The sequence below is a fragment of the Galeopterus variegatus genome, unplaced genomic scaffold (assembly GCF_000696425.1).
Source record: "Galeopterus variegatus unplaced genomic scaffold, G_variegatus-3.0.2 Scaffold370, whole genome shotgun sequence".
Classification (NCBI taxonomy): Eukaryota; Metazoa; Chordata; class Mammalia; order Dermoptera; family Cynocephalidae; genus Galeopterus; species Galeopterus variegatus.
The window spans coordinates 184,147-199,068 of record NW_007726481.1 but is presented as its reverse complement, the minus strand read 5'-3'; the positions used below and the strand labels follow the sequence as shown (position 1 = coordinate 199,068).

Sequence of the window (14,922 nt, the reverse complement as noted above, 5' to 3'; positions counted from 1 at the left end):
ATTTTGGGGGGAAATAAGGTCTAAAATCAATGATGTAAAATCTTAAAACATCTTAAAAAAAAAGCAAAGAAAATCTAAAGCGGGAAGAAGGAAATAAAACAGAGAGCAGAAATCAATAAAATAGAAAACAAACAATAAAGTTAATAAAGCCAACCAAAAATTGGTTCTTTGAAAAGATTCCCAAAGTTGAAAAACTCCTAGCTAGACTGATCTAAAAAACAAAACAAAACAAAACAAAACAGAAAGGGCCGGCCCGGTGGCGCACTGGAGAGTGCAATCCCGCCGAGGGTTCGGATCCCATGTGGAGACCAGTTCCGGCTCACTGGCTGAGCGTGGTGCGGGCGCAACACTGAGGGTTGCAATCCCGTTGCCGGTCCCCGGTACGGGCGCGACACCAAGGGTTGCGATCCCATTACGGGTCAGTAAAAAAGACAAAAAGGAAAAAAAAAAAAAAACAGAAAGAGAACACAAACACAAAACAACAATACCAAAAAATGAAAAATGGGGTTCAGATCCCCATACAGGCCAGCTACAAAAAGGTTATCAGTATTGGGTCTAAAGACATTAAAAGGGTACTAAGTGAATATTATGTACATTATTCTGACAAATTAGATAACTTTGACAAATAGACAAATACCTCAAAAGTCACAAAGTATCTGAGCCCACTCACTAAGAAAAGATAACCTGAATAATCCTTTATCTATTAAGAAAATTAAATTTGTAATTATAAGCCTTCCTACAAAGAGAAATCTACAGGCAGACATGGCTTCACTAGGAATTCTATTAAAAATTTAAAGAAAAACCAATACAAATAAGTTTTATTTTTAAAAATTTTTGGCAGCAGGCCAGTACAGGGATCGAACTCTGGACTTTGGTGTTATTAGCACCATGAAAACAATATAAATTCTACATGATCTTCCAAACTCATTTAGTGAGGCCAGTATTAACTTGATACCAAAACCAGATAAAGACAAGAAAACTATGTGCCAATATCTCTTATGAATATATATGTTTTACTTAACAAAAATTAAGTAAAACAAATCTAGGAATACATTAAAAAGGTATCATGACTGAGGTTGGTTTAATAACCAAATATAAATTATTGTAATGTATTTTAGTAACAGAATAAAGGAGTAGGGGCCGAGCCCGTGGCGCACTCAGGAGGGTGCGGCGCTGGGAGTGTGGCAGCGCTCCCGCCGTGGGTTCGGATCCTATATAGGGATGACCGGTGCACTCACAGCGCTCACTGGCTGAGCGCGGTGCGGCCGGTCTCAAAAAAAAAGGACAAAAAAAAGAATAAAGGAGTAGAACCATATGACTATTTCGATAGATGCAGAAAAAGTTATTTGATGAAACCCAATACCATTTATAATTTTAAAAGTCTCAGCAAATGAGGAATAAAACTTTTTAATCTGATAAAAATCACCTATGGAAAACCTATAGGCAAACATCATTCTATCATTAATTATAGCTAACTTATACTTAAAATTGTAAAATACTGAGTGCTTTCCCCCAGGTAAGGAATAAGTCAGTGAGGTCCACTCTTATTAGTTCTATTCAGCCCTGTACTAGAAGTCCTGGCCAGTGAAACAAGGCATGGAAAACAGGCATAGAGATCAGAAAGGAAGAAATAAAACTTTCTTTATTTGCATAAGATACGATAGTTTCTATAGAAAATATTATAGCTGGGTGAGGTTTTCCACTATGGGAACACATGAAACAGGAAAAGAAGAGAACATCTTGGGGAATGCCTTAATTTGAAGGATGGGTAGAGATAACAACTACCAAAGAAAACTGAGAAAGGAGATCAGATTATATTTCATATGCTCTTTGCAAAGCAGAGAAGTGTGTTATATATTTTTAAAGATTTTTTTAAAATAGCTAAGACCATAAAAATATTGTAACCTCAGCAATCTGGAATATTCCCTTATATAGAACATCAAACCCACACAATAAGGGAGAAATGAAGCACTGCCATATATAAATTTAGCGATACAATCACTATCTGCACAAGACAATCTCAGTGAAAATTGAATCAGAATTACTGGGCCAAGGTGTTTAAATGCCACTTATGGCAATGGTGGTAAAATGACTCCAAATGTATATGCCACATTCATTATGCCATTCATGATGTATTTAAACAATGCTTATAATATGTAATGCTGAACCTCAATCCTTTTAACTTTATTTTGGATAAAATCTCAACAAAGTAGAGAAGAAAAGACTACTGTATGTTTTTATTTATATTTTTTAGTAAGTAAAATTTATATTAAATATCTCCTTTATCATAATATAAGCATACAGATTTTTGGTTCTTGGGCTGCAGTCATTTGTGCATCATAACATTTGATCCTCAATTCAGAGTACTTCAAGCAAAGTCAAAACTGTTTCATTGAATCTGTTAACAGGAGCAATTTAGTCTTTAACTAGCAGGGCCACTGCAAAAGGCCTTGAAACTTATTGTTAGTCTTCTCTTCCCTAATTCTCAAGGGCAAAATTGGCAATGCCTCAGAAAACTGCAGCACCCACTTGTCTTGGTGAACAAACTTCAGAGTGAGGGCTGTAGCCCAAGATCAGGGCAATTTTCCCAGCCCAAAGTGACTAATACTAAGAATAATCATTGTTGTGTGTTACAAATACAGAACAAATGAATCTACCATACAATGAATTATAGCCTCTGAGGAATTTCTATTTTTAACTTTTTCAGGTGATTTTAATCATCAGGCAAATGAAGGCACTTCGTCTTGACCTATAGAATGGTCTTTTTCAAAGTATGGGTGTGACCATTAGGGGTTAAAAAACCAACTTAGTGGATCACTATCAGAGTGTTTTTAAAAGCAACAGATTAGCATAGAAAATATCACACAAAATAAGGAAAAGTATTGCTTTGTGATAATTTTATGTTAATTATAGAAATGTGTACAGATACACATACTATATATGCAATTATATATGTATATATATTTATAAATGCTTACATACTGTGCATGAAGTCTCAAAGTAAAATGTATTTCTTATTTTGGGTAGTGATCAAAAAAGGTTTGAGAGCTACTTCTAGAAGATAGTCAAAAAATGTAGAATTATAGAAAATACTATCTGTTCTCTGCCTGGAATCAAGAATGCTAAGAACTTTAGGTTTGTCATGTTGTCCCAAATTTATGGTATTTTTATGATCATCAATAAATTTCACAGTTCTTACTAAACACAATTATTTAATTATGGCAGTTTTCACAACATTTAATCACAATGAGATGGGCACATTGGGGAAAAGAAAAGGATGCACAGAAAACATCCATACTTCTACTATGCTGGAAGAAAACCGACTGTCTCCTCTTACCCTTAATGAACGAAATCCATTCATATATAAATTTAGTATCCTTATGTTTCGGTGCCTGTTAAATCCCCATCCATGTAACCTATGGACAGTATTTGACCTCAGAAGTTCTCTGCTCCTTGAGGATTTGTGACGTCGTACTCTCTCAATTTTCTCCCATCCTCTCTGACTGTTCTTTCCTTGTGTCCTCTTTACTCTCTAAATATAAGTATTCCACTTTGGGGTTTACTCATAGACCTTCATCTCTCTCTCTCTCTTTGTTTTTAACTCTCCCTTAGTGATCTGAATCCATTCTGATAGTTGACATTTATTACCTTTGTGTAGGTATATTGTACCATTTTATAGAGGCAGAAATTAAAGCAAGAAAGAGTTTATTAACTTGCCTGAGGTCATACAGTTGGTTAAATAGCTGAGATGGGTTCATATACAGGGAGTCTGTCTCCAGAGTCTATGCTATATGGCCTTAGTTACTTACTTACTTACTTAGTAAGTAATAAATAAATATTCAGAAAATGAAGGAATGAATAAATGATGATGGCAAGGTGTAGTAGACATGTCTCCTATGAGCCAGTGAGTTCTGGGTTTACTAGCTACATAACCTTAAGCAAGTTATTATTTCTAAGATGTTTAAAATGGGAATAATGGGCCGGCCTGGTGGCGCACTGGATAGTGCGCCGCTTGGGAAGCGCGGTGGCGCTCCCGCCCAAGGGTTCGGATCCCACATACAGACCGGTTCCCGTTCACTGGCTGAGCGAGGCGCGGGGGCAACACCGAGGGTTGCAATCCCATTGCCGGTCCCCGGTCCGGTACGGGGGCAACACTGAGGGTTGCGATCCGTTGCCGGACACGGAAAAAGACAAAAATAAAATAAAATAAAATAAAATAAAATGGGAATAATGATGCATAACTTGAAGGGTTGCTGTAATATTTCAAAATGTGCCTGTGTATGTGCCTGGCAAGTAGCAGGTCCTACATAAAGTCTATCTATTACTGTATAAAAATGAACAATTTGTTTGTTTCTTAAAGAGTTAACTACTGTCAACTATATATGGCTCTGAATCTCATACCATTATATTTTATTAAACTTCCTGAATATTGAAAAGGGATAAATTTATGTCAGTATACAAAAATGGGAATATATCCAGTTTTATACCTTAGAGTTACACTTTAAAGTAAGGTTTCTCAGGGCTGGCCAGTTAGCTCAGTTGGTTAAAGCATGGTGCTGATAACACTAAGGTCAGGGTTTTGGATACCCCTATCAGCTAGCTGCCAAAAAAAAAGAAAAGAAAAGAAAAGAAAATATTTATAAAAAAAACAACAATAAGTAGGGGTTTTCAACTTTGGAATTACAAACATTTTGGGGGCTGGATAATTCTTTGCTGTGGGGGTGCTGTCCTATGCATTTCAGGATGTTTAGTGGCATCCTCAGGCTCCACTCATTAGATGCCAGTAGCACCCCCATCCCTAGTCATGATACTCCAAAATATTTCCAGATGTTGTCAAATGTCCCCTGATGGAGAACCAGTGCATTACTGGGAAAATAATAGGCTACAGCACCCTAAAGTACAGTAAATACTTGTAAAACTCACTTCTGTGTATACAATTATCCGTAAGTAGAACACAATCTGTAGACACCAAAAGGGCCTATTTTTAAAATCTAGAAAATACAAACACACTTTTATCCTCTCAACATGCTACTTTTGTATATACACAGGATTCTGAATTATTTTTAAGATGTGATATCTCCCACTTAGCCAAACAAATAATTCTAAAACCACTTTGAGCTACAGAGTCAAAGAGTAAATTAAGTTCTTTTACCTTTAGGGCTGAAATTATAGTTTGCTCAGCTGCTGGTGGGAATGAGCTCTGACTGGAAACCACCTAGAACAAGGTTTTGATCCAGTTATAGCTTTGCTTAAGTCTATTTTTTAAAACACTAATTTTGATCAAAACATGATAAAGCTGTTTCCACAAGCTACATATAAAATATTATCATTACTTTATAGTAATATCTTATATGTGATTTAAAAATTCATTAGCATTCATTAAGTTAAAAATACTTTCATGTATAAAGCAAATATATACTTCAAATAACTGAAACATTAAGAATCCTAAGAGCTAATTTTCCTCTTCATTTTACGTAAGTTTTAATTATAAAGTTTTATCTTGAAAAGGTCAGTCAGTATAAAATCATATTTACTCTTTTAAAAACTCTGATTTTCTTTAGGCTGACTCTAATTTTCAACGTCTTTAAAAATATAAATAAATGTCAGACATTTCCATTTTTACAAATCAATGCAAACATCATGAAAATTTTGAAAATATCAATAAAGACACTTAAATCAGGCTAAATAGAATACAAACTTTCATTGCTTGTGCTATTTTAGAGTAATGATTAAAGAAAATAGGAACTACATCACTTAGTATTTTTGATCATTTTACTTTTCTGAGATTTACCTATTAATAAATCCTTTAAAAAATATTTTGTTTAGTGCATGAAATACATATTTTTAGAAACCCCTAATTGATAAAAGGACTTGTTAAAAGTTTTAAACAAATGAATATGGTCATTTATTATGATTTTAAAATACAATCTAACATATTAAAGCTCATATTAGAGGTGAAGTTTTCAAGAACATCATCCAACCTTTAGCTTCCTTCAGGTCTTTTAAATAGTTATATTCCAACTTACTAAATATTTTTAAAATGATCTATGGAGAATAATTAAACACGAACTACTCAAAAGTCATAGATGGAGTTGAAGGTATTGCTTTCCTAGTAATTAAGAATACAGTTCACCTTAGACATAATATATGGAGGCAAATAAGTTAAAGTTCAACCATTTCTCTTAAATGCGTGAGTAGCAAAATAGCAAAAAGAAAAGAATATATTAGAGGGTATTTTAAAAAGTTTCTGGAAAAATGGAATTAGAAGATAATACAAATACTTCCATGAACTTTTTGAAATACCTTCATTTTGTCTACTTACAATTAATCATCAGTGATTATATCATAAAAACTCACTGTTTTTAATACAGCTCCTCCCCACCTTGTTTGTACAAAGATAGAAACTTTTTGACATGTTGAAAGGCTTAAGGGTTCTTATTCTGTCATTAGCTTTGTTATAGTTTACTATTACACATATGAAACCAAATTATGCTTTACAATAAGTATGAGACATATGATTTACCCTTAAATAATTTGTTCAATAAACTTGATTAACTTGAAGACCTATAGTTCATGTGTTTTAAACTAAATGTATAGACAAAAAGTTACACAAATAATACAGGCTTTGATCAAAGACTGTTTAAAAAGAGTTAACTTATTTTACAATCATCACATTTTCATTGTATTCTTTTCCAAAAAACTAAATAATAATGTGTAAATTATCCAAATTTGATCTATGGCCATACCACCCTGAAAAAAAGATAAATTTGAGGCAAGAAGAAAGAAAAACTTGAAATTAAGTCAAATAAACTTAATAAAAATAAAAATTAAAATGAAGGTTACCTTTGTAACTGATTGGTGCAACTTATACAGTGAATTCACTACTGCCACATTTCTCCTCTGTCCTTCAGTAAGAGGCCCAATCACCTGACTTGCATCTCCTTGTGTGGAGAGCTGTAAGAATTCAACACAAAAAGAAATCACCAAAATGACAGTCTATATGTGTGTGTGTGTGTGTGTGTGTGTGTGTGTGTGTGTGTGTGTGTGTGTACACACACATATCTATATCTATATATACCTTTAAGTGGGGAGAAGTTCATGCCCCTCTGACAAAGACAATGTTAAATGAAAATATTCTGCTCAGGTTCAAGCTTTGGACTTTAGGCACAGTAAGGAATCTTTGTAAAGATAACACCATGGATGTAGGAGCCCATTAATCTCACACAGGAAGAACATCATTGATAATATTTCATAGCTGATAGACGCGAGGCAGGTGTGACCCAAATCCCAGTGTGTGATGTTATTTTGATACACCAGCATAGTAATCCTGAAGAGTACGTTCTGGCAACTGCCAATAGGTTTCTTTCTATTCAAAAATTCAGAAATAAGCCATCAAAAAAAGGTAGGAAAAGAGGGAAGAAGGAATAATGGGAGGGAGAAATAAAAATAAACCTAAATCCTATGTATATTTGATGACTGTCCTAATACTCAAATGAAATGGATGGTGCAATGAGAGTATTATTCTTATTTTTCATAGATTAAAAAAAAAGATGGCCAAGATTATACTGTGTATGGATGATCAGTAGAAGAGGTATTAAAAACTTTCTACTCTTGACCTTTAATTTACTTCTAAATGCATGATTTTTAGGAAAAAGGACATGGAATACTTTATTGAGTTAATCTATAACTGTTGCAGTTCAGTTCTTTAAAAAATTACACATATCTTGTAACACAAATGTCAAGGATTCAGATCACCGTACCAGCCAGCTGCCAATAAATAAATAAATAAATAAATAAATAAATAAATAAATAAATAAATAAATAAATAAATAAATAAATAAATAAATAAATAAATAAATAAATAAATAAATAAATAAATAAATAAATAAATAAATAAATAAATAAATAAATAAATAAATAAATAAATAAATAAATAAATAAATAAATAAATAAATAAATAAATAAATAAATAAATAAATAAATAAATAAATAAATAAATAAATAAATAAATAAATAAATAAATAAATAAATAAATAAATAAATAAATAAATAAATAAATAAATAAATAAATAAATAAATAAATAAATAAATAAATAAATAAATAAATAAATAAATAAATAAATAAATAAATAAATAAATAAATAAATAAATAAATAAATAAATAAATAAATAAATAAATAAATAAATAAATAAATAAAAATACACATGTCAACCACTCTCATATTAATCAGATTTTAATTCAATCTTCTATAGCAATTGTTATTTAAAGGTAAATTAAACTTGGTTAGAACATAGAAAACATGATGTAACTCACTCTATGACTGTGTACACATCTCAAACATTCGAAAATTGGCCTTTTAAGAGAAATGAAACTAAAAGCATCTTCCACTTGTTAGAGTGAGCCAAACAAAATGTACGAAAAGGAAAATACAAGGGGGTCTTCAAAAAATTCATGGAAAATTTGTATTATCTTTTATTTCTCTTTTTCCACAAACTTTTCTTTTGTTTTTGTTTTTTGGCTTCTGGCTTGTACAGGGACTGAACCCAGCACCATCCTCTAACCAACTGAGCTAACCAGCCAGCCCCACAAAATTTTTGGAGGACCCTCATACTACTATTTTCTATTTTCCTTTGATAAATACATACATAAATTTTCAAAGTTAAATTCAACTTCCACTTTTCCAATTCCTACTTGTCATAGCATACAATTTTTAAAAGCACTAAAATTTGCAGTTAAAAGAAATGGAGTAATCCTTTGTTAAAGTTGCAATCCATGATGGTGGTTATTAAGTCAACATAAGACTCTCTGACACCTGGTTAAATAACTCCAATTTATTTTTATTTTCTTCATGGACATTGACAGTGACCAACTTGTAATCAAGTTGAGTTCAAAAAATGGCTGTTTGTAAACTGGTAGTCTGAAAAAAAACTCCATATTTTCCTGAAGAAACTATATTAAAAAAATAATGATTAGGCACTCAGAAAACCCACAAAATCCAATTTAACCTATAATGTGGTGAAATAATACCAATAGAAGCACTGAGCTCCCAAGAGAAAGCAAATGATGGGCTCTGCACTATGGTGAGGGTGGGGAAAGAATCCTGAATAAGGCTCTTGGTAGATTCAAGTGGCAATGGTCAGTGGGGAGACTTGGGGGTCAGTTACTAAATATATATCTGATTATGATGGGCATTTAAAAGTTATGAGCTCTAGCTGTACAATTTTAAAAATTTAACCTCTCTTGAGATTCTCTCCAATTTTGAAGAACTAACAAAGAAATGGGAAAAGAAAAGAATTTTTCTTATGTTATTTTATTACAATTTATTTGATATGTCTGTATTTAATGAGAAGACAGGCTTGCTGTTAGAAAAGGATGGAGATCATTTTACTACAGAGGGCTGATCATATTTGGGGGTTTAAGAGTATGTAGAAAGGTATACTTCACATCCACCAGGATGATATAATCAGACAAGTAATAACAAATGTTGGCCGGGATGTGGAGAAACTGAACCTTTATACATTACTGGGAGAACGTAAAATGGAGTTGCTGCTTGGAAAAGGTAAATATAGAGGGACCATATGACCCAGCAATTCAAACCCTAGTTACATACACAAGGGAAATAAGAACTTGTACACAAATGTTCATAGCAGTATTATTCACAACAACCAAAAATTAGGAACAAGCTAAATGTCAACCAACTGATAAATGCATAAATAAAATGTAGAAATATCCATACAATGAAAAATTACTCAGCAATAAAAAGTAATGAAGTTCAATACACGGTACAACAAAGATGAACCTTGAACATTATTCCAAGTGAAAGAAGTCACTAGAGATCACATATTAAATGATTACATTTCTATGAAATACCTAGAATAGGCAAACCCATAGAGACAAAAGTTGATTCATGGTTGCGATGGAGGGTTGGGGGGATAAATGAGAAGTGAGTGCTAACAGGTATGAAGGTTCTTTTTGGGGTGATGAAATGTTCTAAAATTGACTGTGAATATATTAAAAACCATTGAATTGTACATTTTAATGAGTGGATTATATAGCATGTGAATCATACCATTTTTAAAAATTAATTTACTATTTTTTTTACATTCTAAGATGATGTTGTGGAGCAGCTGAAGGGGAGAGGGAGAGGAGAAAGGGGAGGAGGATGGGATAGGAGGAGAGGAAGTTGGGGGGGCATGGTTGAGGCCTGTGACATCCCCTTCATTCTGGCAGGGGAGCCCTGGGTGCTTCCAGTGGCGGCTCATTGGTTATTACTGGGCTGGATGCAGATGTTGGGGTAGTGTGACTGAGGCCCTCAGCACTCCCCGACCCCAGCTTGGGAGTCCGGGGCACTTCTGGTGGTGGCCTGGTGGTCGTCTCTGCGCTGAATGTGGATGTTGAGGTGGCATGGCTGAGGCCCTCAGCCCCACAACGTCCCAGCTCAAGAACTTGGAGTGCTTCAGGTGGCAGCCTGGTGGTAATCGCTGGGCTGGATGTAGATGTCAGGGGGATGTGGCTGAGGCCCTCAGCTCCCCACTGCCCTGCACTGGGAGACTAGGGCACTTCTGGCTGTGACCTGGTGGTTATCACTAGGCTGGATGCATATGTTGGGGTGGCATGGCCGAGGCCCTTGGCCCCCACTGCCCCAGCTCAGGAGCCCAGGGCACTTACAGATGTGGCCTGGTGGTTGTCGCTGGCCTGGATGTGGACATCGGAGGGGCATGGCTGAGGCCCTTGGCCCTACCCCTACCCTGACTTAGGAGCCTGGGAGGCTTCTGGTCCTTCTAGGTTTTATAGGTGTTCTTTGGTGGTGTTAGACCTTTACTGGTTAATATCCGAACTTTGTCTCTGACCTGTGGCTGTTTTGTTTTTTCTTTCAGTTCTGTGTTGGATTCTCAGCTGCCCCTACCACTTAAACTGCACTGAAACTAATTTGCTGTCCTTTGGTTACTTCTAAAATGGAGGAACTTCCTGTAGGAACCAGCACTTGAGCTCTGTGGTTGAGCTAAATTGTTGCTTTGCTGCTGATTCCCTGGAGAAGGCTTTTTGTGCAGCTCAGGTTTTAATAGTTGACCTTGTAAACACTTCTAGGTCTTGGGAGGTCTGGTACACCTGGGTTGTGTGGAAACTCTGGTCTAGGCCTGAGTCTTTTCAGCAAACTGTACCCCCTGCAGTTCTATATTCCTGACCAGCCTCCACTGAGTGGTCCTGTGCTGACTGGGGTGCAGATCAGCTGTCCATGCTGTGCCCCAGTGTTCCCCCGGTGGGCCTGTCTTCCCCACCACCCATGCCGCAAACACTTCCCATGGGACAGGCCATGCACAGGTCCCTTACAATAACTGACCAGCCTCCGAGTGGCTCCTTTTTTCAGTTGTCTGTGGCCCCTCATTTGTATGTGGATCCACAGGAACACTGATAGTGGTCTTCCTGGTCTGGGGACCACCAAGTCCCTCTTCTCCCCTGTAGCCTCCAAGCAACTTCATACAAAGGGCACAGCTGCGGCTTTTGCCAGTTCTTGCTCAGTGTACTCACCAGGGCCAGCCTTAAAGTGGCCAGGGCTTGAAATAGTTGGAGTGGTCCTTTCTGTCTCTCATTGTGGCTTCTCCTGCCTTCACAAACTCTGTAGGTCTCTCCTCGTCTTACCCTGAGCTCCCGCAGCCCCAGCTTGGCTTTTGTTGCTTTTTAACAGTTTTAATTGGTTGATTGTGGGAGAGGGTGATGTTGGGGACCATCTATTTCACCATCTTGATCGGATTCTGAATTATATCTTAATAAAGTTGTTTTTAAAAAAATATATAGAAAAAAGAATCCTAGACTTTCCAGGTTATCTGAATGTGCTGAGAGCTTTGTGAAAACTAAAGTAAGTGAAAATGACTAAGTTCAACAGACATACAAAGTTATATGAAGAAAATAGTGTAGTTATGGGAGCAAAGAATTGATAATATAAAAGAACTAAAAATGAAATATCATTGTGCCAAAAACAAGGAACAAAATAAAAATATGAAGGTGAAAATATAAGTTTCCAAAGATTGGAAATGTAAGATAACTTGCTGCTTTTCCTGACTTTACTGCACAGAATATAATCAATCAATCACCTTAGCTAAGTGAATCACCCTGTATCTTTCTAAGACCACTCCTGTTATAATCTTTTTTGGGGAAATAATCTTAAACTTACAGAAAGTTACAAAACTAAAAAGAGTGCAAAGAACACCATATGCCCTTTATCCAGATTTACCTGTTCTGTTAACATTTTATTGCATTTGCTTTACTATTTGTATTGTTCCTCCTCTTCTCACACATACACACTCACACACACATACACACGTGCATAATTTATTTTCTGAATCATACATTATGGCCCTTTACCCCTAAATATTTCAGTGTGTGTATTTCCTAAGAACAGTGATATTCTTTTACAAAACCACAATTCTGTTATCAACTTCATAAACTTACATTGATACAATACTTTTATCTGGAATCAGCATATCTCCAAGGAGTTTGGTTCCTTCTAGTGGGAAGTGGTATTAATGACCAACATCTGGGCACTATGTATGCTCATTGCTATTTATTCCTGTAATAATTCTTGACCAGTTCAATATTCAAATAGATGATCCTTCCAATAACCTAAACTCTAAGTTCTTTATCCTCTTCTCCCTGAGTGATCTTATTCTCCATTCTAACTCACCTGCCTTCTCCCACGGACACACCCTGTATCTTGTCATTACAATGACTACACTCTCTAGAATCTGGGATTCAAGCATCTTACTCTCCAGATTGCCAATTCCTATCTTTCTCTTTGGTTCTAATTCCAATAATTCCTTGACCCCTTGGGACCTCCCAACTCTACCACTTTTTCATTCTATCTCACAGCTGTTCCTGATGCCCTTAGTCCATTTTCTGTTGTTTATAACAATACCTGAGACCAGGTAATTTACAAAGAAAAATTTATTTCTTAAAGTTTTGGAGGCTGGGAAGTCCAAGGCTGAGGGGTGCATCTGGTGACGACCTTCTTCATGGTCGGGACTCTCTGCAGTCCCAAGGCGGCACAGGGCATCACGTGGTGAGAGGACTGAGCATGTTCATGTGCTCTCTTCCTCTTCTTATAAAGCCACCAGTCTACTACCATGATAATCCATTAATTATTAATCCATGAATAGATTAATCAATGCATGAGGGCATCACCCTAATGATTCAATCACCTCTTAAAAGCCCAACTTTTCAAACACTGTAGTCAAATTTCCCCCTCTAAATACTGCCACGATGGAGATTAAGTATCAACATGAGTTTTGGAGAGGACATCCAAACCATAGCACCCCCATTTCTTTACTTCCCTCCTTTCTGGTTTAGATTCCATGACTCACTGTAATCAGTTTTAGCAGTGAGTAATATCTTGAGAGGGGATGGGATACAGTGCAACTGTGAAGGCACTGGCTTTAAATTGGAGCCTGGAGAGTTTATTAGTCTTCAGAGACAGAGGGGCAAGGAAGTTAAGGATACATGTGTTAATGCTCACTTAACAAAACTCCAGTCCTGATTGAACCCAAGTCCATACCTGCATGTGAGAAGCTGAATGAGCTTCTCACCAGTCACACTTTAAATCCATGACCACTATACTAGGATGGGTCCTTGTTGCTGCCTGTCAATCCTTTTACATATCTCTTCACTCTTCTCATCCCCTAGAGGATTATTCCTCACCTTCTCTTTTCTCTAACCTCTGAAATCTCCTTCCTCCTATTCTCAGCTGACAATTTTTCTGCACATTTCCCTGAAAAAACAAGAGCAATTAGAATATTTCTATATTGAAATGCTGCCTGCATCTGTACCCCCAGAGTGTGTCTTATTACAAATGAACTACCCATGTTCCTGTCTATGGCCAATCACTCCACAAGTGCACTAAATCCCATCCCTTATCAAGATTATCACTCCTAAAATTTTGCCATCCGTCTGCTGCATCATCAGTTTTATCCACTCTCCTGGGTAATTCCCACTAGCATTTCAGCTGCTCTTTTTTCTAGCAGAACTCAAAAAGTTGGTTAAGCTTGTTTCCATTCCCTTTCCTCCCATTCTTTCTTAGAACCACTTCATTCAGGCTACTGTCTCCCATCTACCAAAATAGCTCCTGTCAAAGTTACCAAAGAACTCCGTATTGACAAATCAAATGGTCATCACCTTATACCTATCAGCAGCTTGACACAGTTGGTTGCTTTCTCCCTGAAACACTCTTCACTTGGCTTCCAGAACATCACCCCTTCTCAGTTCTCCCCCTATCTCACTGGGCTATTCCTTCTTAGGCTTACTTCTCATTACTAGTTCCACCTCATTGTTCCACTCTCTTTTCTTTCCTATCTACACCTTCTTCCAAGACGACTGCTCTAAATATACCAAACTCACTGCTGCTGACATTCTGGACCAGATAATTCTTTGTTGTGAAGGGCCGCCCTATGCACTGTAGGGTGATTAGCAGAATCCTTGGCCTCTGCCCCATAGATGACAGCCATCCCCCAGCACTGCACCCCCTCCCCATTTTTAACTTATGATTAAAAATGTCTGCAGACATTGGAAAATGTCCTGGGAAAGAAGAGAAAGGGACACAAATTCATCCCTGGTTGAGAAACACTGAAGTATACTGAAAATTCTCAGGCCTTACTTCTCCCCTGAACTCCAGATGTAGGTATCTGAATGCTTATTCAGCATCTCTACTTGGTACTTCAAACTTAATATGCCCAAAGTCAAACTATTGATTCTCATCTCCCTCTGTCCTCCAACTATTCTCTTTGCATAGTTTTCTCTACCTTAGTAAATGGCACCTCCTACTCTTTTCTCAGGTCTGTAACATTGGAGTCATACTTGACTCCTTTTCTCACACTCCATGTCTAATTTGTCAGCAAATCTCATAATCTAGCCACTATGCATTTATTATTGAA

The 14,922-nt window shown here is 36.3% G+C and overlaps 1 protein-coding gene across 2 annotated transcripts in view; it reads right to left on the bottom strand.

Moving 5' to 3' along the window:
- The window catches only part of LOC103586736 (conserved oligomeric Golgi complex subunit 5), a 190,207-nt gene that overhangs the window by 38,937 nt on the left and 136,348 nt on the right, over nt 1-14,922 (bottom strand). For both annotated transcript variants that reach the window (XM_008568048.1, XM_008568049.1), the window contains 2 exons: nt 6,844-6,954; nt 5,153-5,215 (listed from right to left, as the gene is read on the bottom strand). In XM_008568048.1, the coding sequence (XP_008566270.1) occupies nt 5,153-5,215; nt 6,844-6,954 (174 nt within the window). The remainder of the gene's footprint in view (nt 1-5,152; nt 5,216-6,843; nt 6,955-14,922) is intronic.